Source organism: Populus nigra, chromosome 5, assembly GCF_951802175.1.
Source record: "Populus nigra chromosome 5, ddPopNigr1.1, whole genome shotgun sequence".
Classification (NCBI taxonomy): Eukaryota; Viridiplantae; Streptophyta; class Magnoliopsida; order Malpighiales; family Salicaceae; genus Populus; species Populus nigra.
This window is the reverse complement of record NC_084856.1, coordinates 16,567,106-16,583,998: the sequence shown is the minus strand read 5'-3', so window position 1 is coordinate 16,583,998 and position 16,893 is coordinate 16,567,106. Positions and strand designations below refer to the sequence as shown.

The window sequence follows — 16,893 nt, the reverse complement described above, 5'->3', positions numbered from 1 at the left end:
CATAATAGCAAAGATGTTTGGCAGGGTGTTACTTTAGGAGGAACAGGGAAAGAAATTGGTGATCGCCATCCAAAAGTAGGTGATGGTGCACTAATTGGAGCATGTGTGATAATACTTGGGAATATAAAAATAGGTGAAGGGGCTATGATAGCTGCTGGGTCTCTTGTATTAAAAGATGTCCCCCCGCACAGGTAGGATGGGGAATTTCTATTATATTTGTATCAGATATTACTAGTTTATGGAATTAGTTTTCTCATAATTGTATCTGCCCGCCTGATGTGCTTATTTTCCTTTTGTTTCGGTATCTTCAAGTATGGTGGCAGGAACGCCAGCAAAGGTGATTGGATACATGGATGAGAAAGATCCATCTCTAACAATGAATCATGGTAAGTCTTGTGTATGGGTGAGTGTGTACGAACCTGTTTGCTTTTCTAATTAGCAAATCATGTAGGAGTATATAACAAAAGATTAGAATGGTCTGAACCCGTACATTTGTAGGGCCGAAGCTATGGAACAGATTTAAGTAGTCCCGGTTCATCCATAACCCAATATTGCAAATTCGGTTTAGAATATGTAGAAATTTGATGTTTGGACAGAAGCACCTGTTGGCAAAGAAGTATGCATCTAATGTTTTTGAATGTACATTTATGCTGACCTTTTAAATAGGACTGAAAATTGAAAGTTCATGTTGTGGTCAATGTTGGGACAATCTGATTTTTGCCACACGTTTATATCTTTTATTCTTATGCTCATGTTGAATTGCAGATGCTAGCAAAGAATTCTTTGAACATGTGGCCGTCACTTTTAGAGATGGAAGATCCAATCATAACTGGTGAGCACCACCTTTCTGTTTTTGTTTTTCATATTGTTTTACTGTAATTACAAACAACAAATCTGGATGATTGATCTAACGGTCATCCCGGTAAATATTTCGATTGAGGATTTGGTATTTACATGCTGTTGTAGTCTTTTAGTATCTATTTCTCAAGGTCTTTATTTCAAGCAGCAATAAAGATTTTCCTTTTCCAGATTATATCACTGAATTAAATTACTTTGTTTTCAGAAGCTCGGGATGAGGGGAAAAATGGCAAGGGTACTTGAAGATTCGCACAGGCTTAGCTTAGGTCTCCTCTGCCAATGAAAGCCGTTGTCTCAGTTGGAGAAAACGCACTATAGTCTAGAGACAGCAATTTACTTGCAGAATAATCGAAGGACAAGTTTATAATAGTTGTAATAGGCTATCATTTATATGCCTTTATAATATAGGTTCTCTTACAATTCTTTGTAGTTCAAAGTTTTCGTGGAAGAACTTTGCCTTTCAATTTTAACCCCCTCCCCCCCGGTGAATGCTGGTTATACTGGCCGAAGGAGGTTCTATTGGCGGAGAAGAATCAGGCAACAAATTGAATGTATGGTTATTATCTGGACTGGAGGACAACATCACAACACTATGGGGCTGTGCTTCCCAGATGCTAGGTGGCTGCCAACCTGCGTGGCTGGACCTAAGAGATGACGGGCCAGCAATGGATTCCAAATGGAAGAAGTATTTCTCAATGGCTCACATGACTGACACTCTAAAAAAGAAAGTTCATGATATTTTAAAAGTATTTTTTTATTTAAAAATATATTAAATTAATAATTTTTTATTTTAAAAAATTTATATATGAAAATAATATAAAAACATAAAAAAATTTATTTGAAACTAAGAAAAAAATATTTTTTTTTAAATTTATTTAAAAATATTTTTGAAACGCAAAAACAAACTAATATTAAGGGTGTTTGTTTTTATAGTATTTTTTTTAATTTAAATTAATTTTTTTTATTTTTAGATCTTGCAGATATTAAAAATAATTTTTTAAAAAATAAAAATATTATTTTAATATTTTGATAAATAAAAATTATTTTAAAAAATAACTATTATTACAATTTTAAATAATATCTAGTTAATTTTTGTGTATATTTATGAAGAGCTTGTTTAATATCATGATAACAATTTTTTTCAAAAAAATATTTATTTTAAAATGTACTTGAATCATGTTTTTTTTTTAAAATTTTTTTTAATATTATTATATAAAAATATATAAAAAAGAATTTAAAATAAAAAAATATTTTTAAAATATAAAAAACAAACCCCGCCCTTCAGCCATAAGCCATATGAAAGGTTTGATGGTCGAAAAGAAAAAAAAAAAGAAGGTCGAAAAGAAAAAAAAAAAGAAGATATCTTCAAACAAACGTTCCATCAATAAATTTTTTTTTTTTTTTTTTAAATTCGCACTACTACCACGGCAATAAGCCCTACATTCATTGGAGGACTAAGAGCGTGTTTGGTGTGGTTGCGGGTACTTTTCAAATAATTTTTCGTGCCAAAATACATGCCAACGATGTTTTTTTATTTTTTAAAAATCATTTTTGACATCAATACATCAAAACGATCCAAAACATACAAACCATATTAAATTTTAACAAAAAAAAAATTCAAATTTTTTGGAAACACAGCCGCAGCCGCCCAAACGGTGCCTAAAATTTATTTATACAAGTCAAATTACTGTTTAGGTCTTGAAATTTTGTCTTTTTTTGTCTTGAAATTTATTTATACAAAGACGCTTCGATTCATTGGTAATAAATTTATTTTTGCTTTGAAATTATACAATATTACACTTTGGTCTCTATTGTTTAAAATTTTATTAATATCATCCATCACTCTCAAAAATAATTTTTTTTTAAAATATTTTACTTCAGATTCAGTAGACAAGTTTAAGAGGGGGTTTGAGATTGCATCTAAAATTACTTTGAGTGTTTTTTAAGTATATATTTGATATTAAATTAATGTTTTTTTAATAATTTAAATATATTAATATAAAATCAATAAAAAACTAATATAAATTTTAATACATTTGAGAAAAAAAAATTTAAACAAAAACAAAAAGTTACGTCAGTCATTCAGAAAAGAGTTTTAACCAAAAGAAACACCGAGTCGACTTAGATATCAGCATCAATTTTTCCTAAAAGAAAACCTTAAAAACGAAAAAATGGCAGAGAGTTTGGGATAAAACGGTAACGTTGGGTAAATCCGGACCGGACTCTCGCGTGAGATCATCATCATCACCGACAACATCTCCTCCGTGATGTCAGTTTTCTTGACAGTGCTCTTCAAATCGCAAATTAGTAGTGATTTTTATTCATAATTCTCTCTAGATCTCTTCTCCAGCGAGCCAAATCAAGCAAGCCTCCTCCTCCTCCTCCACTGGTACAATTTTCTTCTTCTTTTTTTGTTTAGGCTTTAGGTTCTCTCTTGTGTTTGCATAATTTTTATTAAACAACTGTACAGTACATAATGAAACAGAGAGTGATGGCTTCAATTTTATGGAGTGAAATTGTAATATTGAGGGATTTAGATTTATAATAATAATAATAATAATAATAATTATTATTATTATTATTATTTACCACTTTTGTTTCTGTAAGCATTGGATCTCTATTAATGCCATGCCAGTTCATGTTTCACCTTTACCTTTTCTACTATTATTAGTGTTTCTGCTATTTAGTTCAAGAGACCCTAACTTCTTATTGATAATTTTTTACTTCCGTTCGTTCATGTCGTTCTCATTGGTATTTTTCTGCTTCTACTTTGCTTAGGCTTTTTTGAGTGTTTTTGAAGATTTGAGGGTTTGGAGTTGTTGCTTGGCCGTCATTTATATAGAGTAGGATAATGTCGACGGAGGAAAGTAGTAGTGTTGGTGAAATGCTGGAGAGTAAAACTGAAGATTCTCCCTTAAAGTTGGAGAAACAGTTGGCTGGTGATGTATATATTAATGGGAATGTATTGAAGGAAAATGGGCTGTGTGATGATGGCAATGTGCTGGAAGAGAGCACGAATGAGCAGCTTTTGCTGATGGTTATTGAGCTGAAATTTCAGAATGAGTTCTTCAAGTCTCAGTTTGAGGGATTGAAGTCCCAGCAGGAAGCAGAAGAAAGTGGGGAGTTCGCAGATGTGGAAGAATTACGTGAAAAGATCCAGTCTTTGAATAGAGAACTTAATGAGGAAAAACAGACACGGGGAGCAGCAGAGATTGCTTTGGAGCATCTCCGTGAGGAGTACTCTGAGGCAGATGCAAAAGCCCAAGAGCTTTCCTTGAAGCTTGCTGAAGGTCAGATACCCCCCCCCCCCTGTTTATTTGGAGGTTTTAAAAATCTATCCAATGGAGTCTTTTTTACTTAGATTGTCTGCTCAATTAGTGAAGAACTTTTCAGCTTAAATAATGTTGTTTCATAGTGAAAACTTCCTCCACTGTTTGTATTCTTAACATATTGTAATTGTGTTAATAACTTTAGAGAACCAATTCTACTATAGAGAAATGAACATAATAGCCAGGTGCTAGAGGCTTGAGATCTGGTTTGCCTTGTAGAAATCTTAAAAAGGGAATGGAAGGTTATTATAATTTCATGATCACGTTTCTGTAGTTTGTGTAATGATATCATTATATCTTTACCTGCCTTCATCTAAATACATTTTATGGTTTCTTTGCATAGCTCATGTAATGATATCATTATATCTTTTCCTGCCTTCATCTAAATACATTTTATGGTTTCTTTGCATAGCTCAACAGAAATTGGATAAAGAAATCAAAGACCGCGAGGAGAAATATACTGAACTTGATTCAAAGTTTCAAAGGCTTCATAAAAGAGCAAAACAGCGCATTCAAGAGGTTCAAAAGGTAAATTCTTTCTTTGGATTGTTTGTTGTGGTTTACTTGTTTATGATGCTGCTATAGTGTTCTTAAAGATAATGTGATCATTTATCTTGAAAAGAGAAGGGGGGAGAGGGAGAAGATAGATACTATTTGCAATGTTATCTTTCCAAATTTAGATGTTAAGATGCTCATAAATGAGAATTGCATATTTTTCCTATGTCATTTATAGCTACTTTTCTTGTGTGCATGCGTGCTAATAGGTAACATTTAGAAGCGCAATTTATATTAACTTAACACATGAAGGCACATATGTATATAGTTGGATTTTTATGTTCTAAAAGAAAAAAGAAAGAAAAAGACAAAAAAGAAGAAGAAAAGAATGAATGAATGAGCACCTGCAATTGTGCAGAAACTGAGTTCAGATGTTGTTTGGAGATTGTCATTTTCAGGAAAAAGATGACCTTGAAGCCCGGTTTCGTGATGCAAATGAAGCTGCTAAGCAAGCATCATCAGAACAGTCATCTCTAAAGCAAGAGCTGGAGCGCACAAGACAACAAGCAAATGAAGCATTGAAGGCGATGGATGCAGAGAGACAACAATTAAGAAGTGCAAACAATAAGTAATTCTTTAATCACCTGCACGCTAAGGTTTATTTATCCCTTTTTGAAGGAAACTTATATTGAGATTGATTTGTACATAAATATCAAAATGTTGCACTGTCCATGTGCTTGCAGGTGTATTTTATGGGAGAAGATAGTGTAGCCTGACTTTTTTGCATGTTATTGTCTAAATTTAATATCAAGTGGTTCCTCCATCCCAAAACTTCCCCTGCTATTTGCTAATGAAGAGTAAAATTAACTCCAATTGAATTAAATTCTCTCTCTGGGATTATGTGCCGGAACATGCTTTTCTTCCTTTCTCCAAGTAGTCTGGAGGTTTTTGTTGAGTTCAGTTTTTAGTGATTTGATCTCTTGCTTAGGGAATTTTTTTTTTTTCAAATTGCTCTCCCCTGACCTCATTTGAAGTTTTCCTTGTGAAAAGAAAAGGCATTATTATTCAGTGGATCTAAAACCCTCTTCCTATCTGTGTATGCATGTGCATATTCATGTGCTCTTTTAGTTTTCCCAGCAGTTGGGATCGGGCCTCTGCTGATTTTAGCCCTTGCTGATCCAACCACTTGCTTGAAGACCCCCAAATTCTCCTGAGTGTCTATTCATCTCATTCTGAGCCAAGTTCAATTACATGTTGAATATTGTAAACGGATTATAAATAACTTCTGTTGCATGATCATTGCAGATCGTCTTGTTATCCTTCAATAGAAATTATTAGGCACCATAAATGCATCTTTATGCTAGACTGAAACCAGCGGACTTTCTTTCCGCATTAAATTTCATTCAACAACTTTCCATTAGTGGATTAAAGAGCACAACTTTCTACTTTTGATATTTGGAAACATTTACATTTAGTATTATGCAATTTTACTTTCTAAATATTTCCAAAAAAAAAATGTATTGATGTACAGACTCCGTGACAATATTGAGGAATTACGCTGTTCATTGCAACCTAAAGAAAGTGCTCTTGAGGCATTGCAACAAACGCTTTTAGAGAAAGAACAGGTACTGGTTAGACATGCTTACATGTTTGCTTGATTGCTTATGCCAAAAGCAAGGCTTTGAAAACCCGTTTACTTGCATTATGTTCAGATGTTGGAAGACATGCGAGGGATGCTACAATCTGCAGAAGAAAAAAAACAAGCTTTATTGACTGAGCTTTCTGCTAAACATCAGAAAGTAATTTGTTTCAGATGCCTTGACTATAAATTCTTTTTTAATACAAAGATAGGATGTTTTTCTTTGTGCTATTATTTTGTACAAAGTGTGTCTTAACTTTACTCCTGTTTATATTTTTTCATCAGAATATAGAGAACTTGGAAGGCCAAATTGCTGATGCTTTGACAGATAGGAACAAGGCTGCTGAAACTATATCCAAATTGCAGGTGAGACTTCTCCTTTTTATGGTTTCTTATTCATTTAATTCCGTTTCAGAATTCAAAGAGAAGCTGCATATAATGAGTTATGATCTTCACATTTTACATGTGATAACTCACCATTCAAAGGGATCACATGTGGCTTAAAATGTATAACATGCACTAGTTTTATCTAGGCTTTCATAAAGATGAGTTCCACTAAGAAGTGATATATTTTGCAGGTTATTGTCGCAGAGAAAGAGTCTAAGATTGCAGAGATGGATGCAGCCTCAAGTGGTGAGACAGCACGGTTAAGAGCTGCTTTGGAAAGTGTAAAAGGAGAGCTTGCTCATCAAAAACACGAGCATGTATGAACTGAAATTTATGATGAGTAATTAAGAAACTTGAAGATTAATTCCCCTCCCCACCTAAATGCCATAGCATGAACCATTGAGCCTCTTGTGTGAAATCCAGTAAAATGTTAGTGGTCTTCATGATGGATTGCTCCAATTGTCTTCCCTTGTTCATGTCTCATATAGTAAACTTGATTGAGTTCTAAATGTCTTAGGCTTAGATCTTTAACCTCCCCGAAATTGTTTCTGCATCTTTCCATTGTCGGCCTGTTTATATCATAATTTGATGTTGCACATATGATCAAAATGCCTGTACTTATGTTGAGACCATGGAACAAGTAGACTAGTAAAGCACTGATAATCTTCATTTAAGTTCCCATTGCTATACCAGGGTGCAAGGCACCCATCAGAAGATGTGGTGCATGAACTATCAGAATGGAGCAAAATGTCATTTATTTAGGACTACATTCCTTCTTTCTCTAGTACTTGTATTGGGTGCACACTCATACACACACACACGTTTATGTATACTTGAGTTCATTTCCACAACTGTTATGATTTCAGGAGAAAGAAAGGGAGAGTTGGGAAGCTGCCTCCCAGGCACTGAAAACAAAGCTGGAAATAGCTGAGAGGAATTACATACGTGCTGAAATTGAAGCAACTAAAATGAAAAGTACATCTCAGTGCTATGGTTAATTTCATCTACTTTCATGATGATTGAGTGGATATTCATGCTTTGTGAACTGGCAGGTCAACTGGAATTAGAAGTGTCTGTCCAAAGCCAGATGCTAAGTAAAAAAGATGCTGAACTATTGGCTGTCAAAGAGGAGGTACCAAGTGTTTTTTCATTAGACTTTCTTAGTAAGCTAGTCAGCTAGTAGGACTTTTGTAATACATGAGGGAGATGACTGAGTTTGGACTTTTTAACACAAGTTAGTTAATAGTCAGAACTCAGAAAGCAAAACCTGTCATGTGGGAATATCATCACATTAGTTATACTTTCCTGAGACAAACTTGTCTGTAACATAAAGTTGCATGGATTTTAATGTTCATATCTGGCCTCTGTTATATTACTTCATCGATTATACTTGCAGATCAACCGCCTTGAAAGTGAATTTTCCTCGTATAAGGTCCGTGCTCATACACTTCTTCAGAAGAAGGACGCAGAGCTAGCTGCGGCTATGGACTCTGAACAACTTAAAGCTATTGAGGAAGCACTGAAAGTACATGCCTAAGATTCTCTTCAATTAGTATTATGGAGGGTATAATTTGAGGTGACTGGTGATATTAAATTATAAAGCTTTTTTTCTGTAGGAAGCTGAGACAGAAGTATCATTGACATCTGTAGAAAGGGACAAGGCTCTTCAAGATCTTCAGGAAGCATTGGCTAATCATGATAAAGAACTTGCCATAAGGTAAGCTGTTGCTCAAAGCTTCATTATAGGATCTCCCTTTGTTCAATCCCTGCTTTGTTTCTATTTGTGTGAGTTTGTGTGACTGTTGTAATTGTTTATTTAATGTGTAATCACAGAAATGGATGCAGTTCCTTCAAACTGCTGCTTTATGCTTGATAGGCCTGATTGATTACAAAAATTGCTCCATCCCTTTTTTTTTTGTTGGTTTTGTATTCAATGTTATTCGGCAACATTCTTTTGCTGTATACAAGTGCGAAGACTTTTCTTAAACTGTTCGGTTTTGTAACTGTTTCAGAGATGCAGCTCTCAGCAATGCCATGCAGCAGATAAAGAGCTTAGAAACAAAACTTGATTCTGCCAATGTTCATCTCCAATCAGAGAAAGAAACATGGAAAATAAACCTTCAGAATTTGGAAGAATCATGGCGATGTAATATGTCCATGTTTAATTTGAGAATCTTTCCCCCTGCTTCTTCCTATGGTTTCCTTTGCCCTCACAAGATGCATATGATTAAGCTTTGAATTAAATTTGTACTTTGGAATGATAAATTGACAGTGAGATGTGAAGCCCTGAAAGCAGAAAAAGAAGTGCCTTCTGGACAAGATATACAGAGAGAACTAGAAGAGCTCGAACTACAGTATAAAAAACTCAAGGTAACTTTTATTCCAGTTGGGTGTCGGTGGTTGTTGGGGGGTGGGGCATGGTGTAAGCTTTATTCGTTCTCTGTGTTGATTAATTGGATTCATATATTGTAGGAAGAGCATGATTCATTCCGGGAACTTGCTGATAGAATGATGGAGGAGAAAGATAAAGAAATATCTAAACTTGTTGACTCCAACAGGAATCTTCATCAGTCAATGGAATCAAGACCCCGTGTATGTGTTTTTTTCTTTCAATATATGTAGAGCTTAGCCCTTTTCTGATGAAATGGTTTGTTATGTAATTTGTAATCTCACCATGTGTCTCAGGTTGATCATAGCGATGATAGCATCACAGGTATACAGATATTTCCTTTGCCTTTTCCACTCTTTTTAGTTAGAAGTAGTACTTTTCTGCCATAATGGGAAGGTTTTCAATTATTTTTTGTTGTTTAGGTTCTAACCTATCCCTTTTGAATTGGTGTTTTCAGCCATGCACAAACAAGATGGAGCAAATCTAAGCACCTCCATCGCAGAACAGCAGATTCTGGTAGAAGCTTCTTTTTCTTAGAACTGTTATTGTTATATGCAATAACCTTGTTAAGTGTGATATCATGGCAAGCATGACATGAGTAAAACTTCATTGGAACAGGCACAAGCTTGTTTCAAACATTCCTGGAGGACACATTGATTAATATATTTGAATACTTGTGATGATTTACTTGCATTTTTGTGTTCTTTACTAGTCATTTTTTTTTTCATGATCCCAGTCTAGCATTCTTGACGAGTTGCTCTTTACCATGCTTGGTATTCATCTAGATAAAAGAATATTATATAAACAGAGCAAAATTAATTACCAAAGCATGATGAAGAATAAAATGTTCTCCATGAAATGAAAGCAAAAGGAATATCATAAAAGAGCAGTGCAATCCTGCTGAATATCATGACACTGCACTGCAATTGCCTGTATGGAATACCAAAGAAGGATGTCACCCAAGGAAGACAGGAAAACTATCCTATCCCATAAGGGTTGTTTCTTAGATGGAACCTGGTGCTTGCATTTCTTTGTGCAACTTCTGTGGATACTGTTTGATATCTTTGATTATTCAAAGCACGAGTGTGAACACACAAGTTATTCATGAAAATGAACACTTCCCGGGGAAACTCATTTAAAGTTCTAACTATTTTGTTTCTTTGGATATGAAATTTGCATAGCTGTGATGTATTTTGTACATTTCTGGTACCTGGAAAGCAATCTTCCTGTTCTTGTCATTTATGCAGTTAATAAGTGTGAAGGACTGGAAAATATAAGCTATAACTTGTAGTAATGATTTTGTTGATGATTAAACAAGATATTTGAATCATCATGTTATTCTTCATATACCATTATTCACTTCTTGTTCAATTCAATGTGCCATATGCCCTTTTTTCCCACCCATTTCCCTTGTCAGGACTCAATGTGCCCACTAAATAGCTTTGTAATAATCTCTTATTAAATTTCAGCTATTGGCAAGGCAACAAGCTCAGAGAGAGGAAGAGTTAGCACAATCTCAGCGGCATATTTTGGCGCTTCAAGTATGTTATATCCAATCTGGATTTTTTCAATTATTATCATATGGTGAAGTTTCTGATAGTTGTTTCTATTTAGGAGGAGATTGAGGAACTTGAACGGGAGAATCGTCTACACAGCCAACAGGTATTGAAAAGTCTGATTTTGCTCATTTAACTGGGTACGTGTGCTGAGAAATTTCTTTATCAAATCTGTATGGTCAAGGTGAAAGTATTGAGATGGTGAATGGTCTGGTGACAAGAATAATTTAAAGCATTTATGAGAAGTTACACTAGAAAAGATTTACAGAGCTTGCTAAGATTCTTGGTACGCTGAAAATTCAATCAGTGGTGAGATTTTGCCTACCACATCAAATGAGCACGCTAACTAAAAGCAAAAGTTACTTGGAAAGATACCAAAACTAAGTTGTTTCTTATTGTCAGAAAGACAAGATTATATAGCTTATGATATACAGTGAATGCGACCCCAAATAAAACTGAATGTTAAGTAGGTAGTGTTCGTCACTCAATTCTTAGTAAGTAGCACTTAAACCTTGTTGATTGGATAAGCCAAAATGATTAGTGAAAAGGAGAATATGTGTAGTGAAAATACTTGGGTATCATGCTAAGATATGCTGGGTCATGATTTTGTTTCTTGTTGTGATAACTGTTTGTTGTTACTACTACTATAATGGAATGTTTTTAACTTGATGTGCAGGAAGCAATGTTGAAGACTGAGCTTCGCAACATGGAAAGAACGCAGAAAAGAGACGGTGTAGATTTGACATATCTAAAAAATGTCATCATGAAGCTTCTTGAAACAGGTACCTGGGCTGAATTATCATCAATCACAAAATTCTAAATTTGTTAATTTTCTTCTCTCCTTTTGATGGAATGATTGAGACACAAGTGATGTTAGGAAGTTTAATGGTATTGATTTAGTTTTATTAAATTTATTTGAACAGGAGAAGTGGAAGCTCTCCTGCCTGTTGTGGCAATGCTTCTTCAATTTAGTCCTGAAGAGGTGAAATTTCTCTTTCTGCTTATTGTTATGCTGTTTTGGTCCAGGAATTAGTAAAGCGTAATGTTGTGATGTCTTGACACCTGTGTGAAGAACATAAACTAGCTACCCAGTTTCTTCCTGTTTTTTTTAATGCACATGGTTACGTAAGAATCACCATAAATAGTGCTGATTCCTTGCTGCCTTATGTGTGTGTGTGAAGTTTGTGTGTGTTGTGTATTTACTTTACTCCAGAAGCAAACCTTTTGGTTCGCTGTTTCTCTTTGATGAAAAAAGGGAAAGCTTTACGGTAGTTGAAAAACCACCCATATTAGAATTTAGATGTGCAAGTACTACATAGGCCATTTGCTGACCAAATCAAGTCGTTGCTCACATGGTCCTTGTGTCAAGGAAAGTCCATTTTCTGGTTGTGACCTTGGCTCACAAGATTGTCTTGGGTAATGATGTTGTGTTCAATCAAATAAAAGCATGGGTTTCTTCACTCCCAAGGACAAATTTATCAAATTTCGCTCTCTACTTTTGATTGCAAAATCAGGTGCAAAAATGTCAACAAGCATACCGTGCATCTACTGATGCTCCACCAGGCCCAGCAAGTGACACTCCAGGATCCAGTCTGTCTCTTTTCTCGAGATTCTCATTTTCATAACAGCTGAAATGACACCCACAGTTCTTTGACTGAACTGTCTAGTGTCTACAACTGCTATCAAATTGAAGTGGCGGCGGCTGCTCGCCAGCAGATTCAATTCATAGCAGAGATGTTACCGTGGCTGGATCATGTATTCTTTTGTGCACAGCTATTTTTTTTGCAACAATACTGTTTAGATATTGTAAAAGAACAGCTACAAGAAAATGACACACGTCAAGTATCAAGAGAGGGAGGAACCACATCTTGTCAGTACCCAGCTGTGCTTTCCGGATGGTCTGTCATGAAGCTAGGCAGGCAAAAAACTCCCCCCTTCTATACTTTTCTTCTTCCATTTTTTATTATTCATTGTATAGTGAAAGCATGTTTCGAAACTAATATGCAAGAACAGTAATTGAGGAACACGAAATTGCGTTTTTGTTTCAATGCAGAGATTCTGCCACTATTTGGAGAATGTTTTTGATACACAGATTCATGGCTGTCATGTTTTACACTGTTTTGAAAGAAAGGTTCCGCTGCACTTTCTTGAAAAACTTCATTCCTTTTCGTTGTTAATTTTTCGAACTTGAAAGGATCTTCTGCATTCTCTTTCTTATCCCCATGTAATCATGCCTCGTACACGCATTCAAATTTCCTCGTCTATGCTTGTCTTTTTAGAGGACAACAAAAGGTGCGAAGTGGGCTAGTCAAGGTAATAGGATTTGATTGTTGACTATGAAGAACAGGTTTGAAATTGCGGCGATTTGCAATTGGGATTTGGTGAGTCTGTTAAGATTGAGAGGATGATGCCACTATTGTTATTCTTTCCACTCTTGCTCGTACATGAAATCAAAAGTTCATGGTGGCTAGTGATTTTTGGGTGAAATTTGGTGTGGGCTTGCTGGAGATTGATTGAAAAAGAAGAGGAAATTAGCCATGGTGTTCAAAAGGAGAAAAGAAATAAATTAGATTTTGATTAATTGGATTTTTTTTTTCATGAATAACAATTTTTAATTATTCACGAGGATAGAATTTTTTTTTGTTTAAATTTTAAAATTGAGTTTACACAATATTAGATGGTTTAAGATATTCTTGTATGAAGATGTGTGAAAGTACAATAATAATAATTATTTTTTAAAGTATTTTTTTATTTGAAAATACATTAAAATAATATACTTTTTATTTTTTTTTTAATTATTTTTAACATCAAAATATTAAAATTATATAAAAAGTAAAATAAAATAATTTTTTTAAATACTTTTAAAATATAAAAATAAATTCCCAGAATATTATGAGTTATAGTTTATAGTTTATATATAGTTTTCGTGGTGCGACTGAGGACTGTCGGTCACTGAGTTGGTTGGCTGGAGATAATTATGCACTCCAGTAGCATTAAGCAAGATGTCATTCTCCACTTCAATGGGGGGACACCACGCGAAATAAGCGGGTTCAAGGTTCTGGCCTATGCTAAAATTCAAGCTGTGGATCTCTATTCTGTTTTTTTTTTTTTAATATTTTAAAAGTTTTTTTTATATAATTTTTAGATATTTTAATGTACTAATATCAAAAATAATTTTTTAAAAATAAAAAAAATATTATTTTAATATATTTTCAAGTAAAAAATATTTTAAAAAACAACTAAAATTACATCACAATTACACAACATTACCGCCTACCTCTCCTCTTTGGAGTCACAGTCCGAGTGACAACTGCGCCACTTTCATATCTATTATCCATGGAGATGCCACTTTATTCATCTGGGTGCTAAGGAGCTCGGTTTAAAATCAGAGACACAATTTTTGTGAATACCAATTTGAGGGTGGAGTAACTGTTCGAGATTCAACGGAAGAGGGACTTCGTCAGGCTGGCTGCGATTCCCAAACAATTAAAATAATTCACCCTCAGATTGTAAAGAGGCAATTCAACATGTGATCTTGTATCTACACGATTAGAGGATCTAGTTTTAATTGCGGAACTGGCCTCAATGATGAATGACAGCACAGATATCAAACCGAACATGTGACTCGTTCAATGGGTGCATGCTGTGCTCAAGTTCCAGGTCATTATCTCCTCCAGGCTCCATTTCAAAGACTCAAATATCGAATTGCATTTTGAACAATTATCTTTTGCAGAAGGTTAAGACATAATGTTTTCGTTCTCTATTTCCATTTTACCAAAATAGGTTTGGTAGATGTGCACTCAAATGTCAAAAGCCATGTAATATCATCATTTATTAGGCTCCATTGCATTGCATTAAAAAATAATCTGCGGAATGAAATGAAAACACGAAAAAGATACTATATGATCTCGCTAAATTGAGCTTGACACTGACTAACATGACCATAAGAACAGCCTATAAAACTGCATCAATTCCCAACTGTAACAACCACTGAGATCAAACCAAACATAAAGGAAACAACACAAGACCATATTGTTACATATCTCTGAGAATAATCATTCATAGGAGGCATTCAAAGTCTCAAAACTTGAAAACACCATGTTGGGGTTCAATCATCCAATCAATAAAGACTCAAGCATGCCTTGCCTGGAAATCCTTCATGAAAGCAACCAGCTTTTCAACACCAGCCAAAGGCATTGCATTATAAATGCTAGCTCTCATTCCTCCCACTGACCTATGCCCTTTGAGCTGAATCATCTTCTCCTTAGCAGCTTCTTTGATGAACTCAGCCTCCAATTCAGACTTCTCTAGTGTAAAAGGCACATTCATCAATGACCTCACAGATTTGTCAACAGGACACCTATAGAACCCCTTGCTTTCATCGATAGCATTATAAAGCAAATCACCTTTCTTCTTATTCCTCTTTTCAACCTCCTTTAATCCACCTTGTGCCAAAAGATCGTCAAAAACTAGACCACACATGTAAATACCAAAACAAGGTGGAGTATTGTAAAGTGAATTATTCTCTGCATGGATCTTATAATCCAACATCACAGGAGTAATCCCTTGTGCATTACCAATCAAATCTTTCCTAATTATCACAATAGTAACCCCAGATGGGCCTACATTCTTTTGAGCTCCAGCATAAATCACACCAAACTTAGAAACATCAACAGGTTTTGAACAAAAGTTTGAAGACATATCAGCTACCAGGATCCCATTTTTAGGATCTGGGTAATCCTTAAATTCAACACCATGAATTGTCTCATTAGCACAAATATGCAAATATTTAGAATCTGGGGTTTGCTCCAAACTATCAAAAGATGGAATCTTTGTATACTTTTCAGATTTACCTGACCAGATCACCTTTGGTTTAGAGTACTTTTGAGCTTCCTTAAAGGCCTTATCTCCCCATGATCCAGTAACAACATAATCAACAGAATCTTCAGGTTTCACCAGATTCAATGGAATGGCTGCAAATTGTGTAGTGGCACCACCTTGAAGAAACAAAACAGCGTAATCTTCACTAATATTCAACAAGGCCCTGAGATCAGCCTCGGCCTTTTGAATAATAGAAAGAAATTCTTTCCCTCTATGGCTCATTTCCATTACACTCATCCCAGATCCATGCCAATTATAAAGCTCAGATTGAGCCTTTTTTAAGACTTTCTCAGGTAAAGTAGCAGGCCCTGCAGCAAAATTAAAGACTCTCTCTTCAAGATCTTGACTTTGAGAAAGCGGGGTTGCTGTAGTTGCTGCACATTTGATTGAAAAGGCCTTAACTTTATTGGTTAAATTTGGGAAAGATGCCATATTGGTGGTGGGTTTGAAGAGGAGATGATGGTTGTGGTGTTGGAGATTAGGATTTTGGAGAAGGAGAGAGTTTGGTGATGACAAGATTAGTTTTGATGCCATGGTGGTGAATGAGGTTTAGCAAGAAAAATGGGAACTTTGTTTTTCAGGGGTTGGTGGTGGCTAGCTGCAGTACAAGATCTGAATCTTTGAGAAGAGTTTTATATATAGGAGAAGGGAAAAGGGTTACGAACAGGGATGACTATGTGAATCCTAGATTGACTTATTATCATATTATGTTTATAATATAATTATTATTTATCAGCAAAATTATTATTGTATTTGTATTATATTGATTGAATTTTGGTTATTAGTTACCTAAATATTATTTATTATTTAACATAAAACAAAACATAATGTGTATAATAATTTGTTTTAATGGGTTATCTCGATATTATAATTGGAGTTGTGAATTTGATATATTAATTTGAATTGACTTGAATTATTTATTTTTTATCCTTTTTAATTAAGTTTATTTTTTTTAATATTGAATTGATTGAAAATTATACTTCATAGTTTATTTTAATTTTTTTTAAGAAATTATCTTTATCTCATGACTAGAGTTGCAGATCTGACATGTTAGTCTAAGTTCACTCGAGTCATTGTTTTAATTATTTTTATTTTATCATTCAATATGTGATTGATTGAGAATTGAGATTCGTAATTTATTTAATTTTTTTATGAGGTTATCACGGTCTTATGACTCGAATAATAGATTTGGTAGTTAATTTAGGTTGATCCAATACATTGTCATCTCAATATTAAAAATAAATAAAACCATAAGACTGATATATAATCCAACATAAAAATAATAATTTTAAAAGCATAGTTTCTAAAACAACCTAAATGATAAAATAAAAAAATTAGGTTGTTAAAATTGAAAAGAAA

At 34.4% G+C, this 16,893-nt stretch overlaps 3 protein-coding genes across 3 annotated transcripts in view; 2 read left to right on the top strand and 1 right to left on the bottom strand.

Moving 5' to 3' along the window:
* The window catches only part of LOC133693504 (serine acetyltransferase 2-like), a 4,190-nt gene extending 2,862 nt beyond the window's left edge, over nucleotides 1-1,328 (top strand). The window contains exons 7-10 of the mRNA XM_062114724.1: nucleotides 25-191; nucleotides 313-386; nucleotides 766-832; nucleotides 1,064-1,328. Of these exons, the coding sequence (XP_061970708.1) occupies nucleotides 25-191; nucleotides 313-386; nucleotides 766-832; nucleotide 1,064 (309 nt within the window). The 3' untranslated portion in view covers nucleotides 1,065-1,328. The remainder of the gene's footprint in view (nucleotides 1-24; nucleotides 192-312; nucleotides 387-765; nucleotides 833-1,063) is intronic.
* Nucleotides 1,329-2,978: 1,650 nt separating this feature from the next.
* On the top strand, nucleotides 2,979-12,744 carry LOC133694740 (protein GRIP). Its single transcript, XM_062116422.1, has 22 exons — nucleotides 2,979-3,247; nucleotides 3,637-4,148; nucleotides 4,600-4,715; nucleotides 5,141-5,310; nucleotides 6,214-6,307; nucleotides 6,395-6,481; nucleotides 6,607-6,687; nucleotides 6,900-7,025; nucleotides 7,575-7,683; nucleotides 7,761-7,840; nucleotides 8,105-8,233; nucleotides 8,325-8,425; nucleotides 8,721-8,854; nucleotides 8,981-9,078; nucleotides 9,181-9,300; nucleotides 9,394-9,421; nucleotides 9,555-9,613; nucleotides 10,567-10,638; nucleotides 10,712-10,759; nucleotides 11,330-11,435; nucleotides 11,577-11,635; nucleotides 12,168-12,744. Exons 2-22 carry the CDS (start codon nucleotides 3,710-3,712, stop codon nucleotides 12,276-12,278), a joined length of 2,367 nt encoding a protein of 788 aa, XP_061972406.1. The 5' UTR covers nucleotides 2,979-3,247; nucleotides 3,637-3,709; the 3' UTR covers nucleotides 12,279-12,744.
* A 1,714-nt stretch (nucleotides 12,745-14,458) lies between these two features.
* LOC133694664 (phosphoserine aminotransferase 2, chloroplastic-like) lies at nucleotides 14,459-16,175 on the bottom strand. Its single transcript, XM_062116290.1, has one exon. The coding sequence runs from the start codon at nucleotides 16,066-16,068 to the stop codon at nucleotides 14,785-14,787; it is 1,284 nt and encodes a 427-aa protein (XP_061972274.1). The 5' UTR covers nucleotides 16,069-16,175; the 3' UTR covers nucleotides 14,459-14,784.
* Between the last annotated feature and the right edge of the window lie 718 nt (nucleotides 16,176-16,893).

Excerpts from the sequence above, each read along its gene's own strand:
- LOC133694664 (XM_062116290.1), bottom strand. The coding sequence starts at position 16,068 with ATGGCATCAAAACTAATCTTGTCATCACCAAACTCTCTCCTTCTCCAA.
- LOC133694740 (XM_062116422.1), top strand. The coding sequence starts at position 3,710 with ATGTCGACGGAGGAAAGTAGTAGTGTTGGTGAAATGCTGGAGAGTAAA. Across the intron at positions 5,311-6,213 it reads TTAAGAAGTGCAAACAATAA|ACTCCGTGACAATATTGAGG; the intron begins GTAATTCTTTAA and ends ATTGATGTACAG. Across the intron at positions 8,234-8,324 it reads CTATTGAGGAAGCACTGAAA|GAAGCTGAGACAGAAGTATC; the intron begins GTACATGCCTAA and ends TTTTTTCTGTAG.